The 22,127-nt window shown below is 37.3% G+C and overlaps 1 protein-coding gene across 6 annotated transcripts in view; it reads left to right on the top strand.

Moving 5' to 3' along the window:
- The window catches only part of sulf1 (sulfatase 1), a 106,806-nt gene that overhangs the window by 68,877 nt on the left and 15,802 nt on the right, over positions 1-22,127 (top strand). For all 6 annotated transcript variants that reach the window (XM_016483773.1, XM_016483774.1, XM_016483771.1 and 3 more), the window contains exons 2-7: positions 10,657-10,873; positions 12,399-12,638; positions 13,667-13,818; positions 18,282-18,451; positions 21,299-21,449; positions 21,539-21,714. In XM_016483773.1, the coding sequence (XP_016339259.1) occupies positions 10,705-10,873; positions 12,399-12,638; positions 13,667-13,818; positions 18,282-18,451; positions 21,299-21,449; positions 21,539-21,714 (1,058 nt within the window). In that variant the 5' untranslated portion in view covers positions 10,657-10,704. The remainder of the gene's footprint in view (positions 1-10,656; positions 10,874-12,398; positions 12,639-13,666; positions 13,819-18,281; positions 18,452-21,298; positions 21,450-21,538; positions 21,715-22,127) is intronic.

Genomic DNA, 22,127 nt, shown 5'->3' with positions numbered 1-22,127 from the left:
GTCATTCGAGGTGCAGCAACTAAATCTCTTACTTTGGTCTTACTGATTAAAAAAAAAGTGTGAGTTAGAAAGTTGATCCTGACATTACATGGAGTAACACAATTTCTCCACTTTTCAGCCGTATGTTCCAGTGGTGAGGCCTGTTGTGTGTGCTTGCCGGTAGAACAAGTATTTATATTTGTTTGAACACAATTCAGTTTGGCTGATTAACTTCAGGAGTCAATGGAATCAGGTTCTAATTCTGTTTTGGCCCGACTTTTTTCTCCTCCTTTTCACCTGTGTCCTTCTATGACATCTGAAGTATGACTGTATTTTATTGGATTAAAATCTCACACTTTTAGACTACTTAAACAAGTGTACAAAACCCTGAACTTGCCATCTTCCTTGTCAAAGAAACTCTGCTAATTTGTTTTGACATGTGTTCCAGTAGGAATATTCATCAGTCATTATAAGATAGGTCATTTCATCTGTATACATCTGTGGCCAGGTCTTTTTGCCTGCCCATGTCAACAACAAATTGGCCTCCAAGACACGCAACCCCCATGGCATAGATGTGGCCCGGTGGCACCCTTTTCTCTAATAGAAGGGATTTATGTCTTAGGGCTTGTAATGGTGCCACGCGTCTTCAGTCAGCAAACGGCACATATAATATTAGGATCACTTAAGCGGCAAGGATACTCCAGCTCAAACAGATTTGCTTGGCTCCCTATGTTCTTCATGTGGGAGCTGGCTGCTGATTTCATGGAAAAGACATTGATTTATTTATTCAGGACTGTTACGTCAGTGGAAACTCACTGAAGCAATTTGAATATTTTCTTTGTGGCATTTTAATGTTTGGTGTATTTGCCACTGTGGTGAGAGGAAGATTTCTTTTAAAAAATGAAATTAAGATGAAATGTATTCTCTGGGAGGTTCCCTTTTAACTGGTTTTATATTGGGATCTGGAGTTATAAAAAGTCTCTTTTTTTTTTTTATTTTTTTTTTTTTTTAGCCATAGTGATGTATGTTTTGTGGAGAATATGAACTGAACGTCAAAGGCACTGAAAGTTTCTCAAGACAAAGAAGCACATTTATTATGGTATGGCTGGTTGCAGCTGTAATTAATTTTTCTCCCCCTCCCACCAAAGACCCATAAAATGCTTTACTGTGTCTGTTTCTCTGTTATTTGTCATATACCGAGTTGATCAAAGGCCAAATGTTTGACATTGCCCCTCCTCCATTATGCTGTCTTTGGAGATCTGCTTTTTTGCTTCTTTTATTAACCACATACTTAAAGGAATGGCCTGAAAACCTCTCCAGTGAGACCTCCCAGCTGACCGAGAGAGGCGAGGATGGCTTGCTTCAGCTGCTTCGACTCGAGCAAGTAGGAAGAATCTCCGTCAGGACACTGCCAAATTTGGTCAGAGCTGATTTCAGCCTTACCTGGCAATCGCAGTCGATTGTACTTTGGTTTAAACAGCAGGGTAAGTAGCTGGAGAATGTCAAGGAGGTCTGAAGCTTTGACTGGGTTATGCTGCGCTGACTTTGCAGGTGGCTAATGAGTTGGGCCTTCATAAGAGAAAGCTAATCTCTCCCAAAGCCGAGCTGAGGAGGAGCTGAATGGAATTTGCTTAGCTCTGAATTCTGCGCCCTGTATGTTTAAGCCTGCTCGCTCTTTCTCTTCCACAGTCGTTGAGATGCTGCGCGGCACCCACCGAGAGTCACGTATGCCGTGGTACGGGTCACCCATAGCATAGACTTTAGGGGCCTCTCTGCTGCTAGTTTATTGGATTATGGAAAAATCATAAAACTTGCTCTAGCCCCCCTGCCTTGGCATTCAGAAAACAGAGGTAGTGATGTGTACTAAGTTTGGAGATTACAGAGGGGTTTTAGGTGGGCTTTAAGGTGCGAGTGAGGCCCAGTGGATGGGGTTCTTGAGCGACGAAACGGTCGACTGACATCAGCTGCAGCTGGGTGTGGGAGTGCGAGACCGGTGTCACTGGAGAACCTGTTAATGTGAGCTGGCGTGGCAAAGCAGCTTGGCAGCCTGGGGAACTAAAGTGGCCATGGCATCAAACTTTCAAAGTCTAAGTGCTCAAACTGTCTGCACAAGTTCACAGAAAAACAAATTACTTTATCAGGACAGTGGTACACAAAAAAAGATTTTCTCTTTCTGCCATCTAAATCCGTGTTTTTGTCCTAACCAGCTGTCACTGGACAGTTTTGTCAGTTGCCAGGTTTTTATTTGTTTCGTGCTGGGTAGGCCCTACTCTCATTGGTCCAAATTCCTGTTTCTCACAAGACTTTGAAGTCTGTGGGAGGCAGATTATTTTAATGACATTTACATGCATTAATAATGAATGAGATGGGCTCTGTCAGGTAACAGGACCCCAAAGCCCCCACTCTCTTTTGGGTCCCTTTGGAGATTAGCATAAAACTTGTTTTCAGTGAAAGTCACTGCTGTTTGCTCTGAAACCACATTGTCAAAGCCTTTATGCCAGTGGTTAAACACTAACAATTCTCTGCTAAATATAGTCCATTGCCTGTTGAAATGTTTCATAAAAGCCTCTATGAAAGAAACAGAAAAAATTAAGTAATAGTTCATAGTAGTTCATGTGTATCTTCTAACGTTCTAGGCTTTAAAAAAAATACTACATAACCACTAGAATTTGGTTGTTTTAGTCCATTTCTTCAGAAACCACTAGATAACTCTGTCAGGATGGAGAACTTTGGCCTACAGGCGTCCATATGGCAAGCGATCCTATTTGGAGAGTGGCATTTTTATGCTGGCTGGCATTACACTGTTGACAACTGCTGCCAGTCCTGATTTGATTTGATTTTGGCGGTTTGCTCAGCTGTTCCAGCAGATAGAAAAGCTTCTGTTCCTTCAGCACAAGTCAAGTCTCTAGATACACACACAAACATGTAAGTGCCAAAGAGAAAAACTACCCTGGAACATCAATGGGATGTTTCAAGCGCACAGCCTTGCATTTGAAATAACTTTTTTGGAAGACTCCCTCCATTGGGGTAGCGTGACTACCAGGGCAAAGCTCTGTCATAGGTGGCTTTTGTCATGGAACTTGTGTAGTCATTCAAATGTAGAAATGGGGCTTTCTCTGTTTGTGTGATCTAATTCAGATTTGTTTGTGTAGAAATGCTGTAAAAATCTTGCTGTATGGTATGAAGTCATTCGTTTTAAGTTCATTACTTAGATTTTAGGTGCTTTGGAACATCAGAGAACCATCAGAATGTCATTAAGGCGTATATTGGTGTTAGATATTAGAGTTTTTAATTAATTTATAATTTTCTATTTATGAAAGTTTATATTTTTATATAAAATGATTGTAATATATTTGATATATTTTGTCTATTTTATAAATCCTTTTTATTTATAATTAAAATGATTAAAGGTTGATATTGGGTAGTTAATTTAGCATGCTTACAACATACTGTGATTTAGAAACTCTTGCATACTTAGTACAGATAGGAGTGTGATTTACTAAACCTCATCAGCTGAATCTTCTTTCAGTGACTGCAATTCAAAAAAACTTTCAGGCATTTTCCCATTTAGAAAAGGTGTTTGAGTGTGAGTCAGTTGAGTGAGACTGCAGTGTATCCATTCACTCTGTAATAATTAGTTCGAATGGTCCAGTGATGTGAGAACAAACGGAAGCCACTTCAGTCGAATTCCACATTCTTCTTCTTACCACATAATCAGTCGTCTGTTCCATCAGTGAGAACAAAATGTGCCCCAAAGTTGATTGAGCAAAGAAGACATTTGGGTACCCACTCTAAAACTGGTCACATACTGGTCACATCACACTAGTTTTGTTGGCTTTTCTCGCTCCCATGTGGGTGGACGGCTCTTGTTGATGGAGGCTCATGCAGTGTGCCTAATCACATTCTGCCAAGACACTGTAGGGTTTGACACTGTGGACGGAGCAGCAAAGTCCTGACTGATTTAAAAAAAAGAAATGTTCAAAATCCAAACCTAAAAAATTCTGTGGCTAAGTAATCATTTCTCCCCCGATGGGAATAATCAGCATACAGAAATATGCAAACAGCCTCTGCAGAAACTCATCTATGTGAAGTTTCTATATGTTTTCTGTATTCAAAGAGCCTGTTTTTTGCCGTGTAAAATTCTCCTGATGGTTCTAAAGGAAAAGTTAACCTAAAAATGAAAATTCTCATGTAATTCCAAAAACCTGTATGATTTTCTTTTTTCTGTTGAACAAAATTAATATATTTTTTTTAAATGTCTCCAATGTATTTTTGTCCAATGAAAAGCAATGTGGTCCAATGTTACATTTGGGTGCACATTCTAAAATTGGTGGCATCACACTAGTTTTGTTGGCCTTCCTCGCTCACATGTGGGTGGAATCCTCTTGTTGATGGAGGCTCATGCGTTGTGCCTGACCACAGACCTCCACGACTTTGTAGGCCTTGTGGATGGAGCAGCAAAGTCCTGGCTGATTTTTAAAAAAGAAACGTTGCAAAACACAAACCTCAAAATGCTAAGTAATCATTTCTCCCCCAATGAGAATAATCAGCATACAGAAATATGCAAACAGCCTCTGCATAAACTGTCATATATGTGCAGTCTCCATGCAATTCCAACAGCTTGCATGTCTTTTGCTATGTAAAACTTTCCAGTAGATCACCCAAGTGAGGGGAACTTAACCAAAAACATTTATATTCTCATCTACTCTTTCATTGAATTCCAAAATCATTTTTCTTTGTAGAACAAAAATCATAAAAAAAAAATTTAGGGTTTTTTTTTGTATTGTCTTTTTTTTTCCCCTCTCCAGTAAAAGTAATGTTGTTTTAAATCCCATTGACTTTTATTTTATTGATAAAATGTCGTTTTTTCCCTCTACAAATGAAGAAAAGGGTAACGCTTTACTTAAAACCTTTATGTATAATGCATTATAAAAGCAGTTTTAATGCATTAATTATGCCATAATGCATTTTATAATACATTGTACAATCTCTTGAATAATTGTAACTACAGTTAATACATTATAACATCAATTCATTGTTACACTATGCATTTTTCATAGTGATATAATGTATTACAACACACATTGTGAATAATTACAATGCATTTTAATACCCTTTATAATGCATTATACATAAAGACATTAACTAAAGTGTTAACGAAGAAAGTTATAACTGTTTAGAACAACATTTTAGGTAACACTTTAGTATAAGGACTAGTTCCCACTATTAATTAGTTGCTTGTTATCATGCCTATAATTAACATATTGGCTGTTTATTAGTACATAAAGCACATATTCTGCATGAACATATTCTACATCCCTAATCCTACCCAATACCTAAATTTAACAACTACCTACTAACTATTAATAAACAGCAAATTAGGAGTTTATTGAGGTAAAAGTCGTAGTTAATAGCTTGTTAGTAGCAAGAATTGGACCTTAAAATAAAGTGACCACATATTTTCTTCATTTTTGAGTGAACAATCCCTATAAAGGTACTATAAGCATTTCTTTGCAAAAGCACAAAATAATTGACAAGCTACTGAGACAGGTGTGATGTTTCAGGACACCTAGTTCAGTGATATCTGTCAGGTAATGGGATATTTTGAGCGTCATCTCGTAAAGATGACTTTAACAGTGTCGTTAAAGTAAAAACAAATCTTGCCTTGGACTCTTTGATAATTAAAATGCAACTGTCACAACCAATAAACTGTGAAGTGTTCTTACTGCTGATTGTTCTCCAGTGCCTTGGCTTCTGTACAGGCACATTCTGTGGAGAACTCTGAGCGAGCGAAGTCTCTATAGTGAGGGAATGCAAAGGGGGATTAGCCCTCGAGATTGTCTTTGTCTATGGAAACCTTGCATTTATGAATGGCTGACTCACTATTTAGCAGTGTCATCTGGTTTGATTTATGCTTCTTGGCTCACGAGGGACTCTCATTTGCAATGAAGATGCACAAACAACTTTGCCATGGTGAAGGACGAGTTCTTGCATGGTGCTCTGGTTTAAAAGGAATTATTTCAAGCTGACAGGGATCAGAGTTTTTTTCGATATTTAGAAGCTGATCGCACATGTTACGAATGCGGCCTTGCCATTTTCGTCTTCCTGGACGAAGGATTGACAGAAACCAGACTATTCATGATGCGGTCTAGATGTTATAAAACCCAGCGCGGTTGGAAAGAATGTGCCGGGTCATGACATTCTGATCTTAATCGTGCGGCCTCTTCCTCAGGAACTCATCTATCCTTACCTGTGAAGCCTGTGAAATCGGCGGCACTCATTTCCGAGAGTCTTTTGAGCGTTCAGGTGCTTGAGGTTTGGGTTAACCATCCCACATTACCACGTGGGTCAAAGGGGGTTCAGGGCGCATGAAAGTATGTGGTCTGAGCCTTCACCACAGGCAGCAGTGGCAGCTTTTTGCTTGCCAAGAACCTCTGAGCCGCTGTCTCTGATAGCACTACATGCTAGAAAACACCGCTTTGTGGTTAGGAAGGGGGGCTGGATGCTTTAGTATGCATGGAGGGGGCTGAAAGCATAGTGAAATCATAAAAGTACAGATTTTGGATCACATTGAAGGACCCTGGTCCTGTCATCCATTAATCTGAAAATTGCACCTCTTTCATATGGGGCTATTTTTTGGCAGCTGTGTATCAGGCTTAAAGTCCAATAGTAGCCTTTTTGTTTTGCTCCTTTGAACCTTCGAGACCTTTTTCTCTTAAGTCCCAAATATTATTCCCCCAGCTTAGCCCTGATTAGTACAGTAGAGGCTAATTTACTGGGTCATTTAATCTAATCCCTAAAAACAATAAGGGCTGGGACGATGCTTGCTCTGGTGCTTGTCTGTGACCCAGAAGAAAGCTTTCTTGTGTTCTTTAGCAATGTAGGTCTACAAAGGCATGGCGTTCAGCAGATGTGTGCAGACCCTGAACCACAACTTAAAATAGTCTTAGGTTACTATGGTTTGTCTTATAAAATTATTATAAATAGGTTTATAAATGCATTTGAATTTATTTCTTTTATCAGACAATATGTTTCTGTGCATGTTCTTTTAATTAGATTACTTTGTCATCTAGTCCTCACTTAAACTTATGGTACTTACGGTAAGAATGAAATATGTTCAATATCTGGCATTTAAAAATATAGATTATTTTTTGTTTGTTTTTAATTTGTTGGGTTTTTCTTTTTTCATTGTTTTGTTTTTAATCTTGTTTTTAATTTGTATTGTTTTTGCGTTTAGTTTTGTTTTTTGTTTTGTGGGGGTTTTTTTGGTTTGTTTTTTGTTGTGTTCTGTTTTGTGCTTTGTTTTTTTTGTTTTTTTTGGTTTAATTTGAACCCAGAATAGAGGTAAAAACCATTGGCTTAATATTATCAAGAATTTTAATAGCAGTGCATCCTTAATTTTTCAAAACAGCATGGTCTAGCAAAAATATCCTCTTGACTTGTTCATTGCAGTATCATAACTTCAGTTCAATTTAGTGATCAGGGCACTATATCTCACTGTACTTCAATATAACTTTTAAATAGTTGTATAATGTTTAAAGCGAATGATTTGGAAGTACTTTTTGTTCTGCACATTACAAGCACATTATCCAAATAACAGTTCGACTAAGCCAGAGGAAGTCGCCAGGTTTTTGGCTGAAGGCTTCAGACACAAACATCACATCATTTTTGCAAACCAGCCCAGTGCTGATTCAGTGTTAGAGAGTCATGGAAGTGTGGAAGCTTTGTTTCCCATTATTCATGGAAATATGATGTTTTTCGTAGGCAAAGGGTCAGTGGAGGACTCGCGCATCAGTGAAAAGTAGTGGTTTATGTTCTTGCCAGTGCCACCAACTGGAACACATTTTCACAGTAATGTGGGTAATTAAAACTAAATTATAATTCATGACCCTTTATCCCTCCAGGGAAGAAAATAGAAGAGCTATTTTGGGTTGACTGTATTGTAAAATTACAGTGCTGGAATGAGGGTGAATGTGTCATCTTTAAGGGCAGAGACAGTTTAATTCAGGGTTGCTTGAGGAACACATGATTGAGCTAAATAGCACAGTATTGGCTCTTCATTTTATGTGTGGACTTTTTTTGGCTGGCGTTATTAATGTTAGTTTCAAATTGCTGGAGGCACATCACACAATAGTTCATCTTGTAGTGTCACATGAGAATGTCAGTGAAAGGACTCATTTAGCACTTTAAATTGAATACTGATGCTGAATTGTCAATCTAATTTCCACCATGTAGACATAAAACAGATGATGGAAAGGAAGCATACGTATGAATGAACGTTTGAGGGACTTCTCTATATATTTTCTGGGCCTTAAGAGGTTGAGATCTGGAAGTCATACTGTGTGTGCGCATGCACATTCTGGTCTGACTGGACCCTGCCATCCCCAGCACCAGGGGTTTGTCTAAACAGCGCCAGTGTTTGCACAGTGCTGTCAGGGTGACTGGACCGACTATCCCTCATGCTGCCTGTCTGAAATCCACGCCGTCCAAAAAAGCACTTAGAGCCCCATTTGAGAGGCAGCCCATCATCTGCACAATGATGGAGGAGGGCAAGCACATGGTTTTCCGTTCAGCAGCTTCTTCTTATCAGACGTCTTGTGGTCCACCCACTGAAAATTAAAATTTACATTTACTCACCCTAATGTTGTTCCAAATCCATATGACGTTATTTTTTTTTCTCATTGGTATCAGTCCTTACAGTGAAAGTTCATAGCGATCACATCTGTCAAGCTACAAAAAAAGCACTATAAAAGCAATGTAGAAGTACTTGTAAGCTATCATATGGCTTCAAAAGACATTAAATATAGCTCTCAGGTCATATGGAGTAATTTTATGCTCATTTTTGGAGTTTGATAGATAACAGCATAAATGTTTTTGTGAATGTTATGAGTAAGTAAATGACAAGCCGCTAGAGTTTCTCAATGTTCATGTTCAACAACCGACGATGATATTCAGTGATGCAAAGTATCTGACTTTTGATTGTCAAATTTTGCTATTTTCAATTAAAAATAACTTTGATCTTTTGCACGATTCATGTAAAGCAATTCATAACTGAATGTGATGAGACAAGAAACATTAACAGATCCATTTTAAGCATGAAAGAGTTTTTAAGAAAGTGCATATTTTAAAATAAAATCGTTTTCTGCAGAAAGTTTGCAATAAATTGCGGTTCTTTTATTTATTTTTTCTTCTTGATTCCTTTAAATTCCTTTTTAAATTCTTCAATTTCTGTTACATTTGTGACAACACCCATTTGGTTTTGTCCCCACCAATGTCCAAAACATGATTACATCCTTGCTTTCTCATAATATGATTTTGATTCACGTCACTAATTCTCAAGGGATTTTCCATCTGTCAAATGGAGTATGTGTTAGTTTGAATATGTGGACACATTGGCCTGGAGTTGATACTGTAAAACCAGTGCTGACTCTAATTTACTCATTTATTTCTTGACTCTCACTGGTCTTTTTGTCACAAGTATGAAATGACTATTGAAGTCGGGTCATTTACATTGCCAAGGAAAATTATCAGGCCAAATGAATGGCATGCGATGAGGCACAGGTGCATAAATGGCCATACTGTTTAACAGCTCATTGATCAGAGACAAAGATCAGCATGGGGCCACAAGCAATATGGTCCTCCATAAGGTTTATACAATAAACTTGCAAAGAAATTAGACTGGTATATCAATCAAAAAAACCCTTTTATGCATGCAGCCAATCGTCAGGAAAATTAAAATGTGAAAAATTACTTTACGTTATGCATTAGTACAACAACTACAAGACATAACTTTTTATGAAATGAAGCATGTCTATGGAATATGAAAGATTTTTGCTGGTGTAGAGCGAATGCCATGCCGTGTAAAGGGATCAGTGTGTAAACCTGCGACTGGCGACCGCAGCACAAGGGTTAATGTAGCGGAACCCTCTCCCCCGTACTGGCTTCGTAATTCCCACCGGGTGTCCGCTAGGGGTCACAAGCTTTGGGCCTTTTGAATGACAACCTGGCCATAAGACGTGATTGGCTGGGTGTGGGACGGTGCAGCTCTTAATAGCCAATAGCAAGGCTTCAGTGGTACTGAAGGAGTGTGACTGATTAGAGAGAAAGAGCTGGCTTGTCTGCACACACGAAGAGAGGCACTCGGGCCTTTCTGACTACAAGAAAGTGTCTGTAAATATGAGTGCAGGACTGAAGTAAAGATATTGGGTGTATGACGCCACATGTGACACTACTAAGCTAAGAACTTTACAGGTAGGGTTATGGAGTGTTTTTATATTCATTAAGTTGCAATTTTACGCCAAACTTTTAAGCTGAAGTATCTTTTTGTATGTTTATTTTAGTGGGCGGACATCCTGGAAATATGCTGGAACTTTAAAGCACATGTTGATTCCTTTAAAAGGGTGTTTTATGTTTATTTTCAGTGCAAGGTTTGATATTTTCTATGGTCTGTTGCTGTTCTTGTGGATGGATGTGAAAATAGATGACACTGAGCTTAAAAACAGATGCAAATGATTTATTAGAAGTCGTAGACAAGGATCTGGAGTTGTCATTTGTCTTGCAAAGGAAGGAAAAGTGGTTCTTTTTAGTCTCTCCAATTTCTGTTAACTATAGTAACATTTGTTTTGACCTTTTTAGAAACCCTGAAGCATTAACATCTCTTTGCTGTTTTCTAAACAGATTACGTTGTGAGGATTCCAGCCTTCTGATTAGTGTTCAAACAGTCCCATGATGCAGCTGGTGAGCCTGGCCTGGATGATGGTCCTGGCCGCCCCACTGGTCTGCTTTGGTTTCACCACCCGTGGTCAAGGCCTGCGTGGGCGGGTTCAAGGTGACCGACGGAACATCAGACCCAACATCATACTCATCATGACAGATGACCAGGATGTGGAGTTGGGTGAGTATACCAGATGCAATTCATCATTAATGGCCCATGTGTTCCGCAGACGAATGAGGTGGAGACATCTCTTGAGGCTTTGTCAGTGCTCAGCATGCAATAGTTATGAATCAGCAAGCAGTCTGGGAAGTTACTGTAGAAATCCACAAAAACCATAATGATACTTAGAGAAACATGGGAATGGAACTGTAGACCAAACTTTTTTTTTTAATTATTCCCCTCACTGATTTGGATGTTTGAATTTGCACTTATATTTGTGAGATTTATTTTTTTTTTTTAATATTTGTGAGATTTTGTTTAGTTTTGTTTTGTTTTATGTTTAAAGTAGTATTTGTTGACCATTTCCGTTATGGCTTACTTTACTTACTTCACATTCTTAAATCAATATACGTTTACTTGAGAAGCAAAATGATGTAAGATGATGTAAGTTTTTTTTTTGTTTTTTTGTTTTTTTGTTTTTTTTTTCTTCTTCAGAAAAATGTATCAAAATCAGTCGAGTTTTTATATAAAACAAGAAAATTATCCTCCACTGGGGTGAGAAAAGTAATGTTCTTTTCCATTTGGATTATGTGTATTTTTCTTACCCCATTGGCAGATATTTCTTTCTTGTTTTAGGCATGTATTCACTTATTTTTGTTTTTTTTCTCGGAAAACAATTAATTTTGCTACTCAAGTAAATGCATTTTGAATTCAGAATGTTTACATATCTGTTTGGAAAACAAGACAAAAACTGACAAGACCATCTTAGACCAGCATGATTTTCCATACTGCTCCATGCTGGTTTAAGGTAGCATTGGTCTAGCTGGTGGATCACCATAACCAACTGAGCTGAGCTGACGAATGTCTGAAATGTCCTACCTTGATCTTGGAGTGTCATGTTCCTGCAAAATTTTGCTTCAACACATCTGCCTGGTAATCCTGAAGACTTTGATTAGCTGGTTAAGTAGAGTTTATTTAGGGTTTTAGCTAGTTTTAAAACACCTTGTGGGAACACCAGCATTCAGTCTCTGCAGGTTTTTTCAGCGGGACTGTCACTCAACTTTTTTTTAGGAGATCTATTTGTTGTTCATCATTATTAACTCAGCCTTGGAAAGAAAAGCCTTGAGACTTCTTGGACTTCACTCCTAGGAACATTAGCTTGCTTGCTTGTTAGTCTTCTCGATCTGCCACCCAAGTCTCTCTTGGTATCTGTCCCATAATGTAAGCCTAACTGTTGTCACTGGATCAGGTTCCTTCCTCTGAGAGCATAACATCCAATAGGTCTCAATCTCAGACTGTCATCACAGGTTTGACTTATTTCCTCTTTTAATATTTAATGGCTTCCCTCAGACATCTGAGAGGCTAAGAGCCTTAGTACTGGAACCACAGCCAGTCGTTGCATTGCCACAGAACTACAGGGATCCTTCTCCACATCGAACAATTTTAGAGGCTACTTTTGACAGCATGTTTTATAATAAGACATGTTGAGGTTTGAACTTCTTAAACTGATTTACTGAACATGCATTTGTCTCGCTTGCTGTGTCAGGCTCGTTGCAGGTGATGAACAAAACTCGCAAGATCATGGAGGACGGTGGAACCTCATTTACAAATGCGTTTGTAACTACACCCATGTGCTGTCCATCACGCTCTTCCATGCTGACTGGGAAGTATGTCCACAACCACAACACGTACACCAATAACGAGAACTGTTCCTCGCCTTCCTGGCAGGCTCAGCATGAGCCGCGCTCCTTTGCCGTTTATCTCAACAACACTGGATACCGAACAGGTAAGAAACCAAATGAGAGACAGATAACTCATTCTGACCTGCTTGATCTGAGTTGAATCCTGCTTCCATCATGTCCTGTTTCATGGATGTTGTTCACTACCCAATACAATAAAAGCAAATAGCCATGTATTACCACTCAAAAGTGTGGGGTCGGTACGATTTTTAAAATGTACGTTTTTTTTTCAAGAAGCCTTTTACACTCACCAAAGCTGCATTTTATTTGATTAAAAAGGAAAAACAACAGCAACAATAGGAAAAGTCTGTCAGTTTTAATCAAATTAATGCATCCTTGCTAAATAAAATACATATTCAGACTTTTGAGTGTTTTGTGTGTTAGTGTGCTTTTTTTGTTATATTAAGCCATCAATTTAAATATTAATATAAAAAAATAACAGACCAGTTTAGTTTCATACACTGTAATTTTGCAGGGGAAAATGTATACAATTAAAACAATATATATACCCATTGTATGTTTTATTATTATTATTATTATTATTATTATTATTATTATTTAAACATTAAAAAAATTAATTATAATATATTTAGTGTTGCAACAGTTTCCCACTTTACCCTGGAAATGTATTTGTCTGACAGTGTTCTGCAATTAAACTGGAATTTTTCATTCACATTTGTTCTTTCAAATTTTCAATTTGTCTGGATTGTGGAAGCTAAACATGGAGCTAAACGTGCCAGCAGCCCTGTACTGTGTTTCTTGAGTGGCAGCACGTTCTGACCCTGAATACAGGGGTTCAGGTCTCACCACTGCTTGTGGTTTCCAGCTGATATTTTAGTCTACAATTAACTCTCCAGGGCAGACTGGCTGTTTGCCCGGCTTTTTTGCAAGATGTTTTGGCTTAGCTTAAAGGGGAAAGGGTAGAGGAGACATGTATACAATGCAGAGACAGACATTTACAGGTGCTGTTCAAAGGCAGTGTTTTGAGACGCTTGTCGTAAATGATAATTTTAGTCTTTGTGTCTACCTCACTGAACACGGATTCAAGTTTGTTTTTCTTTATTTTGTCCCACAGCTTTCTTTGGGAAGTACCTCAATGAGTACAACGGCAGCTACATCCCACCTGGGTGGCGCGAATGGGTGGGGCTGATCAAAAATTCCCGTTTTTATAATTACACCGTCTGTCGGAATGGGAACAAGGAGAAGCACGGCGCGGATTATGCAAAGGTAAGTGCGCTTGGCCACATAAATTCACAACCCTGTCACCATGCCAAGGGCTTTTTTTAAAACTCAATTTTCAGTGTATGTTCAATTGTATGGTCTGTTCGCGACTAATTTCAGGCCTCTAATTACATATAAAATTTGGGTCGGTTGACTCCACATGGAATGTGGTTAGATTAAAGGAGGCATGGGGAGTTAGTTACGTCGGTGTCTTGTGTATCATCAGGTGGTTACACTGAATAAAATTTGGTAAAAAAAAAAAGAGACATTGTCCTTGGGGCAAAGTTCCTTTTGGAAACAACTATGTTCTGTTCTGCTGATTTGACAGGTTGGACATTTGGACTATGTTCAGACTGGTATACTTCTACTAGTGTTTCTGCAGTAAATATTATGTAATTTTACATATTTTTTAATTGTCAACATTTTAGCACAAAATTGAGCCCAGTCTCATAAAAATGTGTATCAATAGCACAATTTTTAATATATATATATATTATTTTTTTTTTTATTTATTATTTTTTTTTTTTTACATACTATTAATACGCAGAAACTGACTTTGGCATGCATACAATATGCACGTGTTTGGTGTGCATATAATACACATTTTAGCGTACATATAATACGTACCTACCTCACACCCCTAAACCTACCAATTGCGTATCATGCACGTATAAATAGTACACATTTTTGTGTATAAATAGTACACCAAATTCACAAGCTTTTGATGCAATATCTATTATTTTGGATGTATATCAGGTACAGTACATGCCAAATTAATGCTGTAAAATATACACGAGTCAGTTGGTATTACATTACTATAATGTTGAAGGTTAAAATTAACTAATTTGTATACAAATGCTTAAATTACACTCTGAAGTTTTTTTTTTTTTTTTTATAATAATAAAGTTACAATTACATAATTATAGGCCTATTTCTACTCCAGTTCATTTTTTTTTTTTAAATATGAACATTTAAATGGTTGCTGTCATAAAAAACTTTTGTTATACATGGATTTATTCAAACATAAAGTAATTTTTTCTAGCTGACTAACGAGTTTATGGTAAATGGTAATTGTAGGTAAATGTATGGTTACGGTGACATTCATTGTCAAACTTTTAAACGAGGTCCAAATTTAAAATCAACCAGATAGCATATACAACCCATACCAAATTAATACACACAGAGGAGGAAAAAAAACATGTTACAAAAATACAGCAATACAGTGTCTCCACATCTTAGACTGATACTGTGTGTAGTGCTAACCCTTATGTTTATTTGATTGTTTACAAGCTTATATTGACGTCTTTTCGCGGTTGAAACACTGATTTAGCGATTGCATGAGACAGGATACGGATTTCGTAGCTGTACTCCTTTTAACATGCCTTCTGATGTTTATTCGTTTATTTCATGCTGAAACTGGTATTAAAGCGGAGGAGATTATCATTCACGTGCATTTCGCTCTGCCGCTTCTCTTGAACTGAGGCACTACATTGATCTGTAACTCTACATTAAACAGCGCCAAAACGGCATTTATTGTTTGAATACTGCAATTAAATGGACAGAATTTGAAACCTGAGACTTGGTTTCATATCAAAAGTATCAAAGCACAGAGCTTATTGCGATTTATTGGATGGGAAAAGCGTTATACAATGTTCCATTCATTAACTGAAAACAGGCTAGACTAATTGATTCTTGGGATTTAAGAATCTATTTAATTTCGTAAAATGACAATCGATTAAAATCGAGAAATCTACATTTTTACCCAATATGATAGCTACATAGTCATGGTTTACACAGTGTATTGTATGACTAGATGTGAAGTGATGGTGAATATTGCCATCCTTGTGCAAGACCTTCAATATGAGCAAAGTTATCAAATCAAAGTTTAAAGAGTTTAATTTGACATGGCCACCTTCCATCTCTAGAGTGTTTTGGAGCTGCTGTCAAAACAAGCTTTTGGAGTCTCTCTCAGGTAGCATATTTTTGGGGAATGTGGAATTTGTGCTGAGGTTTCATGGTTTGGGCATAAATTGCAGTAGCCTCTCACTGCAGAACACAAGATCCAGGGGGCGTGGTGTATCCACATCTAGGGGGTGGAGATGGTAGGTTTAGAGGTGGAGATGGGTGGGTTTAGGGATCAGGGGGTGGAGACGGGTAGGTTTAGGTATATGTAAGGTGGGAGGAGTTGGATCTGGATCCAACCACGCCCACTGGATCTTGTGTTCTGCAGTGAGGACCATCTCATAAATTGGATTGGAGGCAGTCTAAGTGATGAACAAATACATATTTGGACTGTTACTTGGATGTCAATAACCTGCTTTTTGAATTTGATGAAGGTGTTAATCCACAAGTGGAGAGGCACACGAGGCTGAATGTTTCTCCATGAGGTTTGCAGAAATTGTGGCTAGTGTTCAAGTGGTTCCTGGAAACCCTTAGTTAGGAACACTTATATTCCTGTTTAAATTAAGATTTAAGGAATCAATAGGTAGGCAGAGCTATTAAGATTTAGAAGAACATCTTGGCCAGAAATGTTGCCCCAACTTTTGCACCAAAAATGATTCTCATTGGTGAAGAATGTCACACGTTTCAGATTAGCTGTAGCCTTTTAGTCCTGTTTAGTCAACAAGTAAATCAATAAAAATGTGTTGCAAAGGCACAGCTTGTGCCTTCGTTCAGTCCAAGATCTTTAATGCATTAGTTATGTTAGGTACATTCAGATTCTATTTCACTAGCTATGCTTCCATCCACCTATTTTATGCACATTTTGGTTTATCGGAGAAAAAAAAAATATGCGCACAACTGAGTAGGATAAACTTTTTTTTTTTTTTTATCCGATAGAAAAAAATGTGCATAAACTACGATGGAAACACATTTACCGAATAAATTCCACTATGTGACTGCGCTATGAGACGGGATAAATTGACTAACCAGCGGACCGATCTCGTTCACAGCATCTATATGTTGTTATGGTCATTCTGAAATGCCTGAGGAAAGTCTGTGATCAAAGTACTTCTGTATAATTACTGTCTTACATGACTGCGTTCCCAAACATCAGGCATCCACCTCTAAAAGCAATGACCGCATTTATTGTGTTACGTCTGCTCTCTCTGAAGCGCAAGTAATTTATTAAATATGAAAATTATTATATTCAGTGGCTTCTCCTAGTTTTCTTAGAGATATTTAGTGCCAGTGTATCAGGAAGTGACGATTTTGTTCTCTTTGACTCGTTGGATGGAAACGGTGCTTTATTCGCAAATGTTTTATGCGTTATTCCAGTTTTGCGTACAAGTTAAATTCTAAAGATAAAATCTAAATAAATAGCTACTGAAACATTCAAGATGATACAGTATAGTTTTCCAATATAAACAAACATGCTAGTTCAATTAGTTGTACAACAGAGACCCTGACATGACATGGATATGTTTTGCTGTAATGCAGAGGAACAAGGTCGACTGAGCACGTCTCTAAACAATAACTTCCACAAGACTTTCACTCCCACAGAAGCTGGTAGCTGCATGTTTTAGCGATGGGGAGGGTAGAGAGGGGTGCGGAGACTTTCCCACAACCAGCCCAGACCAGGAGCAGTGCCATCAAAGGGCTTACAGCTTCAGCATCATGTGATTTTTACCCACAAGCCCTTGTGCACATTCCTGCTGCTGCCTCATAGTCATAGCAGTAAGATTGAGACTTCAGTGTTGTCATAACACCAGACTCATGGAGGCCAAGACCCTGTTAACATTGAGTGAAGCCGTCAACACCCTTGTTGTGCTTAGTACTTGTGAGCATCATGTCATTAGTTCTATTGTTGAGGGTAATGTCAGTTTCATATATATATATATATATATATATATTAAGCTGAAGCTGTGAGGCAATTTTGTTAAAATATTTCCAAGAAATAACAAGATTGTCAAACCACTTGTTTTTTTGTTTTGTTTTGTTTTGTGTTGTTGTTGTTGTTCTTGTTGTTGTTGTTCTTGTTGTTGTTGTTCTTGTTGTTTTTTGTTTGCTTGTTTTTTTTCCCAAGATTTTTTTTTTCTTTTAATGAGGCTTTTTTTTTTTTTTTCCATTTAAGAAATCCGGACAGTTATTTAGTCTTGACCTGACTTTATGCCCGCCCCCAAAATATCAAATGTAATTTTAATTTAGAAATTAAAAGCATACTTATCAAAGAATCAGTGTATTTAAGTCAAAATGTATGAATTGCAATTTAAATGTTTATAAATAATTAATTCACATTTTTAAATTGTTTTAAAAAGATTTATAAACTAATTTTAAAAATTCAACAACAAAAAAATACAAATGAATATAAAATAATTCAAATAAATTCCAAAATATAAATAAATAGCTCTGGACCAAAAAAAATCATGTCATTGACCCTTGCTTTATTTGTTCAAGCTGTGAAAGAAAGTATATCCATGTGGAGAGCATTCACTTTATTTATGCATGATTTTTTTTTCTTCCCGTTCCAGGACTACTTCACTGATTTGATTACCAACGACAGCATCAACTACTTCCGAATGTCCAAGCGCATGTACCCGCATCGGCCGGTGATGATGGTGATCAGTCATGCAGCACCTCATGGCCCGGAGGATTCAGCTCCCCAGTTCTCCGAGCTCTTCCCAAACGCTTCCCAGCACATGTGAGTGACTCCCAGAACATTCAGTTACACTCTGCTAGAGCGACAATGATGAACTCCACTGAACCCAGTCTATCCTGTCCGAGAGCCAAGCCCTGCTGGAATAGACACTGGCGTTCGAATTGTTGAGTCTAGATATTTTTATTGTTCTGTATTTATTTATAATAGGATATTCCAAGGGACACATTTTTTAGTAGAACAGTAGCATTCCAAGCAGATCATTTTCCTATAAATTGTAAACCATTATAATTTGGCTTGCAGGTAAATATAAGCTTGTAGCTTTAGGAATTTTTGTGGCCTCATATATTTGGATATGCCATTAAAATTAGACTCTTAAGAGATGACAGTGCACTGAAATGCACTTCACACTCGACGTGAAGTGATTTATCATCCAAGTAAAGTTCTGGCACATGCCAAGTAAGATGATGGGGATGAGATTTTTATGGTTCTCACTCCAGAGCCAAGACCTTGATGGGTTCACTGCACTATCATCAGTATCGTGGCTAGGTTCCTATTCCACAAACAGCGCTGTGGCAACAGGCCATCCATCTCCAAGTCCTTAACATCCCAGGCATGTCAGGATCCTGGTCAGGGCGACATCGCACTTTTGTCCCTCGGGCCTGTCCATTTCTTTCAGCCTGTCTTCCTACACAACATTCTGGCTCTTCTCATATCAATCATGCCTTTCAGTATGTAGGTTTGGGGAATGCATTGTCTTAGAAGACCCTTTTGTGTTATTAATATCTTTTTAAGTGCATGGGCTCTGAATGGATCACACTTGGATACCCCAAGGTTCACATCGGCTGGCAAGTCGCTCTGGTGCCGAAAGGGTTGCCTGGCAAGTTGTGCCAAATGAACAGGGAAACAGATGGCAGGCGCAGGTTGCACTCTGGAGCGATGCAGCAGGGTTTCAGACACTTTTTGGGCTTTATTTATCATCAGCATAAAAATGAACAAAAGCACACATATCCAAAAAACACAAATAAGGTGCTCCACCAAATATAGAGAGGTAAATACAGAAAAACTGAAGAAAAAAATAGCTTCAAGAACTTTCTCTTCTTTCTCTTCTTTTTCTCTCTTTCTCTCTTTCTCTCTTTCTCTCTTTCTCTCTCTCTTTCTCTTTCTCTCTTTCTAAATTTAGAAATGTTTTATACGTTTATTTACTTATGTATTTTAGTTATATTTTTCAAGTTTATTTTGTGTATTTGTTTTACATGTATGTTTTACTAAAGTTATAATATATAAATACATGTTTTAATTCAGGATTTATTTACTTTTATTTATTTAACTTTACATTTTACTTATTTAATTTTTTTATATTTTACTTATGTCTTTCTTTCTTTTCTTTTTCTTTCTTTATTAATTTATATATATTTTTTTTATTTATACTGTATTTTATATTTTACAAGTTTATTTTGTGTATTTGTTTTACATATATATTTTACTATAGTTATAATATATACATACATTTTTAAATAAGCATTTGTTTACTTGTATTTATATTTTACCTATTTATTTATATTTTACTTATGTAAAATATCTAAATGTAAATATTAAGTAAAATATCTAAATTAATAAATGTAATTATATTTTATTATTTATTTTTATAGACTATACTTTGACTGTATTAGTTTTTTATATTTAGTAATATAAATATATTAGAATAATATATTATAGAAGTAAAATAATAGTAATTTAATTTGTTTTTGTTTGTTTTTTTACTTTTTTTAATTATTATTTTAATAGACTACACTTTGTCTGTCTTTATAATTAAATTGCATAATAGGAAATCATACTAGGTGGCTCTGCTAGAGTCATTATGTAAAAGTTAAATAAAGCCACAGATGATTTTCTTGCCAGTCTGGAAGAAAAGCATTGCGTAAGCCTGTGAGCTTTTTAATGTGGTAATTGATACCAATAATCTCGAATGCATAAAATCTGCATTGCCATGCAATAAATTTGACGGGCAAAGTATGTCTTTTCCCCCCCAGTAACATTTTATTATCACATAGAATGAAAGCGTATTGAGGGGGATTTCTGAAATGCGTGATGTTTCCTGTGCTATAGCAAAAACTACACGCATGTGTTCTCAAAGACAAACGTTCTCCACCCTGCTTTGTGACAGGTGTCGAATCTGGACTAGTTCCATCCTTGGACCTCCAAATTCCAAATTTGCTCCACCTATGCGAAGAGACAGGTTTCTTTGTGTGGTATATTAGTGTGCCTCACTAGCTGGGTGAAGAGTTCAGCGAGCGGACAAAGGCGGACTGAGGAGGAGAGGGCAGAAGCCGTCCACTCAGACAGAAAGGAGCTTTCCTGTGGCCATCATTCATTATGACACTAGGCACAAGAGTCTGGTCTGGAAAGCGAAGGAAGGCCATGTCTTTCAGCTGTGGAGAGAGGCCAACTGCAGTCAACAGGTGGCCATCTCCGTAGCCTTAGCTCCACAACAAGTCCGTGGCCTCGTGTTTACCCAGCTTTTTATTCTCCACTTCAAATGCAAATGAGCTATAGCCCTGTCGTTGCTGGACTTATTACAAACTTTATTTTGGGCCCGAAGGCTGGGGAAGCTATTATTTTTCTTATGCATGTGCCAACCCTCAAACGATTAAATGCTGCCAAGAAACCCTGAGACTCTCGGCATGGTGTGAGGAGAGATGGAGAGCGAGCCCAAGAAAAACACCTAGCGAGGAGAATTAGTACGTTTCCGTGGAGGGGGAGGGCGACTGCTGTTATTGATGCTTGTCAAGTATGTTATACAACAGGCAACTCCAACAACCGCAAGTGCTTGTGAAATGGCAGACAGGTGCATGTTTTCCTCACAGTAGCATGTTGTGCTTATTCACGCAGAACTCCCAGCTATAACTACGCACCAAACATGGATAAGCACTGGATCATGCAGTACACCGGCCCGATGAAGCCGATTCACATGGAGTTCACCAACTACCTGCACAGGAAGAGGCTCCAGACGCTGATGTCTGTAGATGACTCTGTGGAAAAGGTCAGCAGTTTAGACTTTCTTGCTCCAAATTCTGGATATTTAACCGACTTTGTACATAAACGGAAAGGAAATGTGTGTTTACTTTACAGATATATAATGTCCTGGTGGACACCGGGGAGCTGGAGAATACATATATCATTTACACAGCTGATCATGGTTACCACATTGGCCAGTTTGGCCTGGTCAAGGGGAAGTCTATGCCCTATGATTTTGACATCAGAGTGCCGTTTTTTGTCAGAGGTCCTAATGTGGAACCAGGCGCAAGGTAAAATCAACTTGTATTTGAAATGCACATTTTGCATGATATAATTTCTTTCCACAATTTATTTATATTTCTATATTAAAATTGAATACGGTGGTAATTTAAAAAAATAAATGAAGAAAAATGTAATAAATAATATATACAAATATGTATTCAATTATTTATTAAATTAATATATTAATTATATTAAATTAATGATTTTAACAATTATAATATATTTTTTAATTATCATTTTTATTTATTAAATTAAAAAATAGAAATAAATAATGCATGGAAATATTTATCAAATTAATATTAATTATATTAAATGTATTAAATTAATTATTTAAAGATTGTAATGTAATATATTTTAAATATATTTAGAAATGATCATTTTTATTTATTAGCATTATATTAGATCATAATGCACTTTGTAA

Source organism: Sinocyclocheilus anshuiensis, unplaced genomic scaffold (genome assembly GCF_001515605.1).
Source record: "Sinocyclocheilus anshuiensis isolate Anshui unplaced genomic scaffold, SAMN03320099.WGS_v1.1 scaffold990, whole genome shotgun sequence".
NCBI lineage: Eukaryota > Metazoa > Chordata > Actinopteri > Cypriniformes > Cyprinidae > Sinocyclocheilus > Sinocyclocheilus anshuiensis.
This window is presented reverse-complemented; position numbering and strand designations above follow the sequence as displayed.